This window comes from Chamaea fasciata, unplaced genomic scaffold (genome assembly GCF_029207755.1).
Source record: "Chamaea fasciata isolate MVZ Bird 193981 ecotype frontalis unplaced genomic scaffold, bChaFas1.0.hap1 SCAF_3, whole genome shotgun sequence".
Lineage (NCBI taxonomy): Eukaryota > Metazoa > Chordata > Aves > Passeriformes > Sylviidae > Chamaea > Chamaea fasciata.
In genome coordinates, this window is record NW_027094088.1 from 61,189,506 (window position 1) to 61,204,346 (window position 14,841).

The following is a 14,841-nucleotide window of genomic DNA, read 5'->3' on the forward strand; positions in this document are numbered from 1 at the left end:
GGAATTGTCCATGTGAATTTTATCCAGGCTGTCTTCCCTTCTTTTATTTTTTTTCTTCCCCAAGAATGTGATAAGTTTATTCTTTTTAAATCCCTCTGAGGATGAACTGTGCATTTAGACCTTTTTGTAGTAACACAGCTTTGCACACTGAAGTGAGCAGCCAACTTTATGAGTAGCTGGAAGTGGAATGTGAAGAATGATTTTGCCATGTGACAGTGCATCACCGGAGCTCACTTCACTTAGGATACTTCACAAACTGACTGCCATGCTTTTGAGATGGATGGCGCAAAGGCTGGAGGAGATGCAGCCCCCACTGCGATGAGAACTCAGCCTCTCAAGACAGGGGACCTCCAAATGCTAAGGAAGATCTGCAACCCCTGATCCACCTCCACCAGGAAATCAGCCCTATGTCCTGTCTCACACAGATCCTGCCAGGAGTGCACAACCGCCATTTGGCACAACTTGCATGTTTTATTTTTCTACTTGGCTGGTGCCTTAAGAGTGCTACAGCAATGCTGGTAAAACGGTAACACTCCTAGGTGTTCTTGTGGTGTGTGTGCAGCCCATACAGCAGGGCTGGTTACAGGAGCTGAACTGCTGGAATGCAAGAAAGGTTCTAAGGAACCTGATGCAAAAGTTCAGCAAGTGATATTTTCAGTACAACAATGTATTGCAACAAGTCAGGATCTTCTCTAGCCTCCCTGGGAAAAAAAAATTTGGACTATGGGGATCAGCAGCCTCTCTCTCCAGCTGTCTCCTGCCTCCAGTTGAAGAAGCCCATTGTACACTAGTCACCAAATATATTCACACTTCTCTTTCAAACTGAGTAACAAATCATTTTCTTGCCCTCTCCAAGAACTTCTGCTTTAGCCAAAAGCAGAAACTGCTCGCTGTTTCTACGGATTTGAGCACCACCTGCTTTTGTTAGCAATTCCTCTGACACTCTTTTATAAGACCTGAGACCAACCCTGTAGCCACTAAACCAAATAATATTTTGCAGGGATCTGGAATAGCATATTCAGAAACAGTTTACAGACAGTGTAATACAGAAGTGTAGAAATCTCAGGGGCAAGGAAACAGCGAATAGTTGGTGCATACATACTGTAGCAAGATACTATGAAGAGCCGGATGCTTTGTCCAAGGGATTCAGAACAGACTCTTACTCCAGCCTCAACCAAAAACTCTAAGAAGTTACTTAAAATTGTTCTTTTCCTTTTGAAAATGTTACCCAAGATGTCTCTATGTCCAAGAAGTTAATTTATGTACTGTGGAAGAGTTTCTTTCAGATAGAAACCAGAGATTCCATCAGCCTTAAGTATTCACTGGTATTCACAGAGACAGGATTCTTCTATCTCCATATTACATCTTCCATTGTGTCACATTTAAACTTGAGAGATTTATGCATCATAGATTTAGTTTAATTTAAGACCACTGTGGGGAAAAAAAAATCCAATAACAAAAAATATACTGTGTCTGGGAATGCAATCCTTTGTCTCAGTGTCAAAGACTTTCTTCTTTATAATACCATCTTTATATGATCTCCTCAGGTTCCACAAGTGTAAAATAGAGATAAGAGTTCCTTAATTTTGGTTGGATGGATAGGGACTCCTATGAATAAAATCTGCTACTGCTGCAAATCAGAGCTGCCAAAGTGCACAGAGAGTCCTCCTTACTTCAAATAATGTTTTGAAGGACCAAATGTCGTCCTTCAAAAAGAGAGCTCGGGATTCTTTTTTACAGAATTATTGTTTCCATGCTCATGCTTAAAGGTAGTAGGGGCTGGATCACCCACTGGCATTCCCCACCACCACCCCATATCCATACAAGAAATAAAGTCAGTTCCTCTGGATTTAAACTAAATCCTTCTGGTTTAGCAATGCACATTTCTGCTTAGGCAATAAACATCTGTCATCTGCCATTCATTAATATTAATTATAAATGGTCACTAGCTCATGGGATCCAAGTCCACCAGCTGAGATTTTTCCAACTTTGACCTTGTTAGGGTTTGTATAAAAAGTGTTCAGAAGGGTTCTTCGAAGCTCGAAGACAGCAATAAGTGCAATTTGCAGAGTACAGCATTTAGATTATGCACTTAGAAAAAGGGCAGTCACAAGGGGTGATGGGGAGTGGGGGAGGGAGGGGAGGAGGGAATACAGAGCCTGAAATGGAGCTCCTTTAAATGCTTAAGAGTTTTAGACCTTTCTGCAGGCTAATGACAGGGAGAGGCATTGTCCATAATGAAACCAGCCCATCCATTAACATTACTATAAATGAAAGGTTGCATGAATTAAAGGTTGTTCATCTCATGTTTCAGGAATGTAGCTGTGTTTCATGTCTGAAGCCTGTTTTCCTTTTAAATGGAGTTCTTCAGATGACAAATGAGAGAGAATTTCAGAAAGCAAATGGGCAGAAGTAAATACATGCTCAAGAACAAAGCAGAGACATAACTGTAGCTGTAAATCTTTACACTGGGGCTACTGTTTGCTGTAGATATTGGGGAGGATTAGATTAGAATTGAGACATTTCATTACTGGGCCATTTTGCTTGTAAAACAAAACAACAATAGAAAATCCCCACAGCTAATTGTCAAATTCTGACCTTACTGTCAGCTGTATACATTTCACTCATGGAACACCAGTTAATTCTTCCACTACCATTTTGAATTTCAAGGAACTAAAATTAGAAATTTAGAAAATGCTTTTCCTGAATTTTGCATAGCCACCACATTTTTAAATGAAGAATGTTGGGGTTTTTCTTCCAATATTTTTTTTGTCACTGCAAAATTGTTTCAACAGAAATTATTGAAAAAAAGAATATTTGTTTGCTTTTGTCTTTATTTTTTTTTTTCCCAGGCCTAATCATACAGCGATATGCCCCTCATGGACCATATCTGCATCCGTTCTTAAAATAGACACATTTTCATTGGCAGAGAGATGCTACCTTATATCTCTGGTAAATTAGCAAGGAAATCCAGCCTTGTACTCTTCCTGTAACAATTATTCAAAACCGGTGAATGCAAAGAGAAGCTTGAACAGATATCTCTGCAATGTAAACGACTGAACTGGACAAAAAGAATGAAAAGTTGATTTCAGTTCTTCGACTCAGGCCCAAAAAAAAGTCTGAGCTTGGTAAATGACAGCAGGAGGCCTTATACTGATGTCAGTGGACAGAGATACTTGGGTGCATGCTATGTAAATGGGCAGTATGCTGTCTTTTTGTAAGAGTGTTGTGGAAGGCAGCAGGCAAGAAAAACTTGGAAATTTTGTAGCCATTTTATAAATGCTTGCCAAAGAATTATCTAGTCCCTTGCTTTTCTATGAATCTGAGCAACTATACTTAGGCTGGCTCTGATTGTTTGTCTAACCTCCTTAAAAATCTTCCATAGAGGTTCCCACAGCCTCTCTCCCAATCTTTAGGATCTCTGAGAATAACACTGGATGTTATCATCTTGTTGGGAATGTTCTGAAGCTTCCTTGGACCTTTATAACACAAGGTTATGGCAGCAAGTGCTTAACTTCATAACTTAACTTCATAACTTAGCTTCAGAACTTAGCTTCATACCCTTTTCAAAGTTATGAAGGTGAAAGAGAGCTGGGAGGTGGCAGCTGAAGCAGACCAAGGGCTACATCAGGTGTCAGATCTGGCAGGGAGAGTGAGCTGAGAAGAGACAATGAGGCTGGAGATGCAGAGACCTGGGTGGGGAAAAACAAACAGAGCTGCCTGGGTGGGGAAGAACAGGCAAATATCCAGAGAGACGAGGAGAAACAGCGGCCAAAAATTGCTCCTTTGTTTTCACTTTGTTATGAAGGAATGCTGAAAATCCCTGCTTTATGGTTAGATCCACAGCACTCTGAAGTCAATGGGATTTCAGTGGGTCTTGCATCAGGCCCTTTAAAATAAGGGCAGCTGAAACACAATAATGAATGAGTGCCATGCTGCCCATGACTGCAGTGTTATAACAGCATTGCTATACATGGAAGTGTTCCATAGCCCAGGATTTAGCTGATTAAACAGTGCTGGATGTGTCGCCATTAGACTTGAAACATCCACAGCCTGATTTACTCTCTAGCTCACATACCCCAGATGTTTTGCATTCTTGGACTAAATTTGATAGATGTGCTATCAAACTTCTCTCTTGCATTTGTTCCTCTTTCCAGGTCAAAATAGTGAGGGGTTTAGCTCTCCAGGTGGTGAGAGCCAGGTGGGCTCTGCTCCCAGCAGCCATGTCCCTTCATGTTTACTTTGTAGCAAAATTGTCCAAAAGTGGGAAAACAGCTTGACGTAGCATCTGCTAAAGTGTCAATGAAAAGAAGTTGTCACGGTATCCCACTGTGGCACACATCCTGGAAGAGCCTCATTTCCTTTTCCAGCAGTGGCAAACGTGTCCCTTCCTCAGAAAGAGCTCCTTACATCACTAGGAGTTAGGAGAAGGACTTTAGAAGCATTAACTGTGAGTTGTGATAGAAGACCAGTGTGGGGAGAAAGCCAGGTGTGCAAGGAAGGAAGGGGTGAGGCGTAGGGGAGAACCACACGCTGCTCTTTTGCACGTGCTCTCTGCCCTGCGGCATTGTGGGGGGAGAACAGTCACAGTTTCCTGTGTGCCTCTCCCTGAAACAATGGGAAGTCCCTGAAGGTGAAGGTGCCATGAATAAGTTGTGCCACAGATGTTCCCAGCTGTGCCAGGGAGGAAGATCAGAGACTAGACAGACTCCTGCATGTCTGCATGACCTAGCTGGGAGATTGTTTAAGGACTCTGTTTGACCTGCCCTCTTCCCCTGTCATATCTGCTATGGAGGGAATAGCCTCAGCTGGTTTGGTGGCAAGCCAGAAGGTGAGCCTGCACTTTGTGGGCAAGGAGCAGACCTCTGCCTTCTTTTCTTTTGCAGAATAGACACAGATGCAGATTTCGCTTTCTGAAGCTGGAGCTTTCAATCCCAAACATTTTTATTCAAGAGGGAAGAGTTTAGGCAGGTGCTGGAAATTTAGTGCTGAATGAATACCTGATGGATACTTTGGAAGGGGGAGGAAGAAGGGTTCTTGAGGGGCTTGTATTCCTTTTGTCTTTTCCTACAAAGCACAGACATCTAAAAAATAGTCAGCTAGCCAATTCTGGAGCACAAGGAGGCACCAAAAGGGAAGATCAGAACAGAAAAAAGAGCTGATTTCTAGCCCTTATTTGGTTTAGTGATCTGAGGAGGACAGCTCTCACATTGTTCACATTTTAATAAAAGAATGCAATCAGCTTTTTTCCTCATTCATTTCCCTTTCAAGAACAATTGACCACATACTTCTGTCTCAGCTTTGACACTATTCCTGTTAATATGAGGTTGATGCTTTTTATCATCAGCATGCCCAGCACATTTTTGTAACATGCTCCAGAGGACCTCAGGGCATCTGAATCACCTCCCCATTGCTCCCAGGCTCCCCAGGACAGGGAGGAGGCAGAAGGTGGCAAGAGAGGAGCTAGCAGCAAAGAAAAGGAGAACATCTTCCAAGGAGCACATACACAGTGTCAGCCCAGCACCCTGCAGGGCTTAAACTAATTTTGGTATCTGAGGGCACAACCATTTTCACCTGACTGTTCATCAAGATACATATTATTGAGAGATCACAACCTTGGCATGGTGCGCATGTACAGAGGGTGTGCATTCATGTGTAGTACCATATATACAGAGGCACACAGCATGGATGTACTGCCTGCTTGTGTGGTTCATGTGTGTATGTCAGAACTGGGAGGTTTGATGAGGATTTAATGTTCACAGTAGCACAAACAAAATAACTTGTAGTGAAATTACTAGTAATTAGTTCAGATTCCAATGTCTCTATTTGCAGACAGGAACCTAGTAAAATTTTCAACACTGCCTATGAACAAATCTTGAAAATACTACAAGGTTAAAAATAGCTTTTTCCAGCCTTTTCAACCCTTGATTTCTAGTCAGTACATCCTCTACTATTAGCTATTTTGGATTCACAAATCATTTTGGCTCATTTTGGCCTTATTTTTCCCTCTGAAGCCTATTCACCCAGATCTCTTTTCTTCTCTTCTCTGCCGACCAGTGGCAGTGGCAGCTGAGTGTTGACCATGCTCTGCCTCGCTTGGGGTATCCCCAGGATGCCATTTCCCTTTGCGTTGCAGCTAGTGGATTCCCGGTCTCAGCAGCCCTGCTATTGGAGGCTGGAAATGTGTGAAAGTTAAAGAGTCAAAACCCTTGCAAGGAAAGGAAATGAGAAGCCCTCTTGGCAGCAACAAACGGAAAATAAACAACCAAACTCTTCACAAGATAGATTCCTCAATTATAGTAACTCAGGCTCGCAAAGGCCAGAGTTAGGACCCATTGGCATATGCAATATGTAAACACAGGGATGCAGTAATTAGCTGCGTGTTCATTTTGAGGTTTCAGAAGTCCTGTGACCTGCCATGGAGTAATGTCATTAACCATAACCACACTAGTGACCTTCACACAGGACACCCCATCTCTCACAGTTACACGAGCAAACTGTGTACTTGGATGTCTCCCTGGCTCACATGCTCCAGCCCTCTTGTTTTAAGTGACACTGCGCTATATATGAGTGAGAGGATGTGACTTGTGGAATGGGCTGTGATAGGAATATCTTATTTTCCCACATAGCCATGCTTAGGACTTAAATGTGATTAAGTAAAAGTAGTCAACACAAGAAATATCTAGAATCGTTGTCCAATTTTTTTAATTCATTTTTTTTAGTCAAAAAAATATTTGTTTAAAATAGTACTCTGAGGAATTACTGAAGTGGTGTGGGCCTCCACTGCATTGGGACGAGATTTTTATTTTTGGAGTATGGAATGTATAGGGACAGACTATTCATTTGAACTAGAAGAGGTATAGCCATTATTACACATTTATCAACACGACAAAATGCTGCTCTAATCTGATTTTGCCAAGACAAATAAAATTAGTATTGGACAGGAGTATTTTTCAAACCCAATTTTTGTTTTACTGGGGTTGACCTGTGGTTCCCCCGAAATAACTCGTCCTGCTTGGAGTCCCTCCTCACACCACAGCCAATTGAAGACTTCTTGAGACATGATCTGATCAATATGTTTGGAAGTATTATGTGGACATATAAGAGGTGGAAGAACAAATAAACAACAGAAATTAACTGAGTGTCAGCTCTCTACGCTATTTAATGGAACCTGCAGTTTTATATTCACACGTATGCCATACATTATAGAAGTTAATAATTTAATTTATTTACTCAAAAATTATACACTTCCTCATTAAAATTCCTCAGCAACAAATCCTGTTCTCTTAGTTCCCTTCTGTTCACCAGTCTGCATGTAGAATTCAGCTCCTCATCTCAAAGGCATTTCTCTCTCTCTTATTCCTGCTGTAAACTTAAAAAAAAAAAAAAAAATCATAGCATAGTGTCTCTATTCTCCTTAGAGCTTAAAACATTAACTGACCGTTAAGCTACCTCACCTCCAGGGGGTTGTAGTCTTTTGAATTTTGACTAAAATTATCCCTCTTCCTCTCATAACAGTATCCTGCTTTCAGACTGTACAAGGTGACAATTGCTACATTCCACAGTGAAAAAGAAACATGCTATTCTACATTCACCCACCCATGTCTTCATGTCTAACGCTTGAAATTTTGCCTATCAGGAACAGGAACTTTCTTTGGTCTGTATTTGCACAGAATTAATATTGATTCTGTCCTCTGAACATCTAAACACCACCACATACAAAAATTCTGTATAAGAACGAGAAACAATTGAAATGCATTTATTTGCTTACAATAATGAAGCTGTGTAACCAATGTCATCTATCTATTGGCTTGCATCTATCTATTGGCATCTATCTGCAACACCCAGATTAAGGTGTCTTCCTTGTTCATAACTAATGCTAATTTTGGTGAGTGCTTTTATTCTCTTCAAACTGATCAAAACAGACTCTCTGAAAGTACTTGAAATTGTCTGATCTCTGGGGGGGGTTTAGTTGCGACTCTACAGAAAGTCATATGGTGCATATTCTCTTCTTGGCAGAATTAGTCATGAAAACATGCAATTCTTTCCCCACAAATATTTTTGCATGCAGAATATTAGAATTTCAGAGTATTTGTCTTTCGTCCAGTAAAAGTCAATCTCATACATTTGCAGACAGCAGTCCAAAGGGACTTGTGTTAGGCCAGAGCACATTTATTGAGGCAAAGAAATAATACTGATGGATACTTTGCAGTGTTTGAGGAGCTCTGAAAGTTTTGCTTTTCCAGTACCTCTATTTGCCATTTGCCATTAACAGACATGGCTACAGGAAGCATTTCTCAATTTTTATATGTCAGTTAAGGGTAGGAGCCAAGAACGTGTTAAGTGTGAGAAGGTAAAAGTTACAGCACACTGCACTGGGTGAACAAAACAAAGAGTGTGAGGGAAAGAAAGGAAGAAGAAAAACTAAAACTTAATATCATATTGTCATGCAGACTAAAAGGAACACACCATCATGGGATTAGAAGAGGAGAATGATGAAATAAATTACAATGCGGTTTGGATGGGACTGAAGTGCAAAAGGAGCATGTGAAACACATAGGAATTACCATGTCAGATCACACTGGGATCAACTAGTCTAGTGCTAAAATAAGTAAAAAGAACCTTTTAGGGCTAATTGAGCTATTTGTATCCTCATTATTCCCATTTGTTTGTGTCCATTCTGAAAATATTAGCATCTTCTCACAGTAGAACATCAATGCATAGCCAGTGAGGGGGGAAAAAAAAGGGTTGCGAGACATCTCATCAGCTTCAATGACACACCAGCAGATGGAAACAAGCAAGGAAAAAAAATCCCTCTTCATCCGCTTTATCTCGTTTTGCGTAGTTGTTCCAGAGACATGTCCTTGCTGCTGTGTGATAGCAGTGCCTTCGCCGAGTAACATCCTGTCGCTGACCTCAACGTCTCCAGCAAAGTCATTGAGGCATCTGTGATGAGCACACCCCGTCATCATGTGGCCTTTGCCCTACATCCCTCAGCCACAGACATCTATCCAACATGGAAGCGGTGAGTGACCGAGCTGACCCGCCCTCCATGGTCATGGAGAAAAGATTAGCAGCACTGCTGGTCACTGCTGGGTCTGCGGCAACACTTCAAAAGCCAATGCCATGGAAATTCAACTCTAAAGCAATGCCTGAATGGCTACAGGGAGTTGTACAATGCAAAAGACCCTTTTCGATAGTTCTCAACAGTAAATACAAACTTATTGACTTTCCCTTTTCTTTCAAGTGTTTCTGTTGTCACCTCCTTCTGCACTCATTGACAGGGCACAGCTAGCCTTAAGAACAGAGCCTGGCTTGCTTTCTTGGGCAATTATTCTATTGTTCAAAGGAGAATAGAAGTTCCTTTTTGTGTAATAAGGGACAGTAGCAGTAGGGAAGATACACTGCCTCGAGATTAAGTTGGAAAGCTTTCTTTCCCCATTTCAGTAGGAATAGAAGGAAAACTTATAGCTTAATTTTTACCTTCCTAGTTTGTCACCATAATTCATCCCTTGAAGCTCTTTCAACCTGATCTTTCATATGTGATATTCCTCAGTATTATTAAGAATTTTTTTTTTTTTTTTAAATAAAAAGCTCATCCCCCTGAAATGATGAATATGAATGGAAAAGAATTCTGTGAATACTGAGAAGGTGAATTTCAGGCATAAAAAGAAAAAAGGCTCTCAGATTCAGGCATACAAATCCCAAGGGCACACACAGAGTGGGAACACAGGTTCCTCTTTTGAAGGAATTATCTACTGAAGATAAAACAGGCTAGAATATAGATTGAGACTTGCTCAAAAGAAGGAAAAAGCCCACCTTTATCCATATTGCAGAAGAGAAGGAAAGAAAAAGATTCATGATTGTGAACGAATTCTTGTGGTGCACAGTATTTTTCAAGTATGGTTTGGCTCAAGTCCCGTAAAATAAGAATGGATAGCAAAATACGTGAGTAGTTTCTTCTAAAGTTCTTGTTACACAGGAACAGCAGGCATTTCTCAAGGAGAAATGTCTTGTCCAATCTGAAGTGTTTGCCAAATTGCTATAAGCAAACACACAAAGTCATCACCTCAAAAAAACCCAGTTTCATAGTCCAAAATTACAATTCGGTCCTATATTTTCATCTCTGTCAAGATTAGGCTTTGGTAGGAAAAAAAAAATGGACTCTTTCCCCAGTGACAGTGGGCTAATGAGAGGCCCTTTCAAGTCGTGCCACTGTGTAGAAACAGAAGCAAGCATGGACATTTTGAACATAGAAATCTGTAGGATTTCTAAAGGGAATCTGTAAATAGGTTGTTTTGACTGTGACCTTGATGCAGGTACACCTCTCTACCTCTTCAGGACACTGCCTGACACAGGGAGGAGGAGGTGACATCTACACCCTATAGATCAGTAGATCTACCCAGTTCTTGGGTGAGGAGTCACCCGTAGCTCTCTGGTCCATAAGATCCTCCTTCTAACCATAGAATCACAGAATCAGAGAATATGCTGAGCTGGAAGGGACCCTCAAGGATCATCAAGTCCAACTCCTGGCCTTGAGCAGGACACCCCAGAATCACAGCATGTGCCTGAGAGCGTTGTCCAAATGCTTCTTGAACTCTGTCAGACTGGTGCTGTGACCATTTCTCTGGGGAGCCTGATCCAGTGTCCAATCACCCTCTGGGTGAAGAACCTTTTCCTGATATCCAACCTAAATGTCCCCTGACACAACTTCAGGCCATTCCCTTTGGTTCTGTCACTGGTCAGCACAGAGAAGAGATCAAAATCTGCCCCTTCTCCTCATGAGGAAGCTGTAGACAGGAAGATCTCCCCTCAGTCTCCACTTCTCCAGGCTGAACAGAGCAAGTGACCTCAGCTGCTCCTCATACAGCTTCCCCTTAAGGCTCTTCACCATCTTTGTGGCCCTCACTTGGACTCTCTCTAATAGCATTATTGCCTTTCTTATGAGGTATGTCCCCAGGGAATGAGCTAACCTTCAAAAAGGTAACAAGATCCAAGCCCCTTGAGCATTTCCATAAGTCATCTGTAGCAACCCTGGCCATCATTTAACAGTAGGACAGGGGGTTATTAGTTAGTACCAGCAGCTACTGCTGCTTCACAGATGTTCACATGAAGGGGCAGCTGTTCCACCTCTTCCACTCACCCTCAGATGGGATGGGAGGAAAGAGAAAAAGATGAGATGGGGAAATGGGAGGAACAGAGAAAATGGGAGGAATGGAGAAAAGGAAACATTCCATAGTTCCTCCTGTGTCAACCAGAGTAACTTTGCTGAGGACAAATCAAGTAACTTCCCCTCTGCAAGAAGGGGAGAATAATCAGACAACAATATCTACTGGGTGGAATCAGTGTAAATCATTATTTCATAGACTTGTTAAGCATCTCCCAGTCTTAAGACGTGTGATGCCATTCCCTCACTGCCATGCTGGGGAGTAAGTCCAACAAGCTGCTTTGCATGGAGGGACAGTTCTGCTGGCAGTCTTGTTTCTTTGGTGAAATCAAGTGGAGTATCCCTTGTCTGCCATGCAACACTGTGATCTTTCTCCCATGCTGGGACTTGATGACCCAGATGGCAGGATCAGACTGTGTTGTTCAGCCAGAGAAAGAGTTCAGGCTGGGAGAGAGGCCACAGCTCTGCAGTTACAAGAGTTAAAATCTTGTAGGGAAGAATGAAATAGGAATTGGTTCAGAGAAATCCCTCTGTTGAAGCATGAAACTTGGCTGCCTGATACCCAACAGACAACACCCACCACAACATGCCTTACGATGGATCTTTTTGTTCTCTGCACTACAATGCAACTTTTCATCTTGGCAACTCTTTCAGCAGAGAGAATTGGGAGACAAAGTGCCTTCCCTTCCAGCCCACCCTGTCTTCTCTAGATCACACAAAGCACATTTTTTGAGCAGTGTTAGGATTTTATTTACTGCAGGCAAAGGCACAATTCTCTCCAGCCCAAAAAACACCACATCAATGGCAGCTTTGGTGAAGCTTGCAATTGAGGCCTAAGAATTCAGGTGTGAATTATTAAACAAACACAATATCAATCTCATATTATGATGATGATAACTTGGTACCTTTTCCTTCCTTCTGACATCTCTTTCTTTGTACAATACATTTTCTGCTCTCGGTTGTAGCTGGGCAAGGATTTCCCCTTGCTGACGGATGCTGTACGATCTCTCTGACCCTTACTTCATTTCCTCTTTTGAAACCACAAGTTTTTCCTTTCTTCATGCAAGGGCTCCATGGACTCCACTCACTAGTTTCACAGTGCACTGCAATAAACATAGAACAAACTGAGCCTTGACCAATATACTTTTATATACAGAATACATATGGTACATTATTTTCATTCTGCATCAGCCAAAATGTGGCAAAAATGAATGGGATTAATTAGTAGTGACTTGCAGCAATGAATCGACAGAAATTGTTAAGGATATACAGCACAAAATTATGTCAAATAATTAAGTCAGTTACTATTTTCTACTCTCTATTTTGTAATTCCATCCCTGAAACAAGGCAATAACAGCAAAACTGGTCTCAATGAAATCGGTTACTGAGGTTTGTTCTGACTTTGCTTTGGTTTGATGGAGGTGTAAAGCCTTTTAGCTTCAGTGGAATAAACTTTGGTCATGCCTGTGTGAAAGGTGAGTGAAGTCATTGGGCCAAGCTGCTGCAGCTTGTCTCAAAGGTGGAGCTTTGGAAATTGATAGTTATAAAGGACCAACTGATATCAAAAGATGTTACATTAGAAGTCAAGTGTCTGGCCATCTAAAGAGCCATCATCTGGAGCATATACAAGCTGGAAACAGGCAAAGCAGAGGAGAATTTGGGTCAGTGTGAGGTTTCAAACTTTTCAGAACAGTGCAGGTTACCCTTTCTAAACCAGAGTGCTGTGTATGTGCATCCTGTACTGATTGGAAGTCAGAAGATGTGTCATTTCATACTTGTCCAAAGAGTGTAAACAAAAGGTGGTAATAAACTGGGAAGGTTAACAATATGCTTTTAATAGCTATCCTTCTCACTATCTTTCTCTTAAAAAAAGATAGTAAAAGCTTCAGATTATAAGCCACTACCAAGAAGGGAAGATTTCTGGCCCCTCTCTAAGGAGGAACAAGTAAGTCAACATTTTTCCATATCCAGAATTTACTTCTGAATTTTCTGTATACTAGAAATATAACAGACTTCAGGCAATCTCTGATCCTTCCTCCAGTGGATTGTCATGTGGGTAATTTTTTCATGTTTTTTTTTATGCACTAGAGCTCTTCTGTTAAAATAATTGGCTTTCATGTGCACAGAAAGGTTCTGTTTTTACTCCATAGCTTTAAATGGCTTTTCCCATCTGAGACTGACTCGTTAAAGCAGCTGAGTCTCCAGCAGTTGGAAAGATCCATCAAGAAACAAAAATGATCCCTTGAATTTCTTTCAAAGATGAAAGTCTTTGCTTGAAAATAAAATCATAAAAGCCTACACTACCACCTGAACTAATATATATTTGAGAAGGAAAACACCAAACTACTGCACATTACTTTTATTCCTACATTACTTCCCCTCCAAAACACTCGATGCCTGAGAGGTGCATGATACTGTAGGGAAGATTTCCATCACGGCCAGACTGTGCCTGAGGGCTCCCTGGTTGCTGGTGACTGAAGAGGTTACTGCTTGCACTGCAGCTCACAGGCCTCATCCACCACAATTCACAGCCAATGTATGAAAATAAGCTGAACCTTGCCACAGCTTCAGTGTGCCCATGGTGAGGGATGCTACCTGCAGCTGTTCACAGGCAAACATATCACTTGTTCTTCCTTCATTTGGAGGGGTGGCAAAGGGGTGGAGCAGACAGTTAGGTGTGGTGACCTCCAAAATTGCCCTTGTGTGACTAATTGGACCTTTTGAGTCAGAGGCTGAAGATACAAAAGCAGGTTTCTTCTCCACAGCCAGTGAGTCACAATGACGTCAATCTCACTCCTTCAGTGTCAGTGACACCCTATTTGGTGTTTCATTTTAATACTCAATTTCTGAAGTCAGGTGATTATGCACATATACCATTTCGGAGATTGGAGGTTTTTGGGGGGGATGTTTCCTTACTATATTAGTTTCTAGCCTTCACCTTTGAAAAGGTAAGTTTCAAAATGTTGTTGCATGCATGCTTTGTAGGCTCAGGTAGTATAAGGGAGCTAAAGTAAAGCCAATAGCATTTTAATCTTTTTTAAACCACATGTGGGATCTGAAACTTTTTTGAAACTTTGATGTTAGTGCTGCTGCATAACACCGTAACCAAGCAAGAGATGTATGTCTTGCTACCTCAGGGCAGACCAAAGAGGCTGTTTTCCTTTGGCAGAATCCCCCTTAGCATCAAGGCTGTGTTTGTGGGACACAACCAAGTTTGTGCCTCTTGTGAAGGGGCAGACTTGGAAAACACCTTAAGTTTTTGTGCTGGGGAATACATCTTGTTATGAAGAACATTTTCATTTTAAGTTGCACTTCCCTGGTGTTGTAACTGATCATGCCTTCCTTAGATCCCACATCCCCTTCTGAGAAAACGAGGCAGGACGTGGGGAGCAGACTCACCAATGCTAGTGCACTCCATCGTGTGGTTGTTGGCTTCCAGCCCATCGGGGCACTTTTCAAGGCACTTTCCACTGTATAAGTAAAACCCACTTTTACACTTTGTGCAGAAGTTTCTGGTGAAGCAGGTATCACAGTCAGCTTTACATTCTGAAATGCAAACAGTAAACAGCAGTGTTGTTGCTCTTTGCCATGAACTGCCATGGGCTCTCTCACATATACCACAATCACACAATTCTAGCAATGTCAGACAATCCTCAAAGGAAGCAAATTATGTT

General features: G+C 41.6%; 1 protein-coding gene across 1 annotated transcript in view; it reads right to left on the reverse strand.

Moving 5' to 3' along the window:
* RSPO3 (R-spondin 3) overlaps nucleotides 1-14,841 on the reverse strand; it is a 59,509-nt gene that overhangs the window by 10,568 nt on the left and 34,100 nt on the right. The window contains exons 3-4 of the mRNA XM_066179238.1: nucleotides 14,567-14,713; nucleotides 12,073-12,270 (exon numbers count right to left, since the gene is read on the reverse strand). Coding sequence (XP_066035335.1) covers nucleotides 12,073-12,270; nucleotides 14,567-14,713 — 345 coding nt within the window. The remainder of the gene's footprint in view (nucleotides 1-12,072; nucleotides 12,271-14,566; nucleotides 14,714-14,841) is intronic.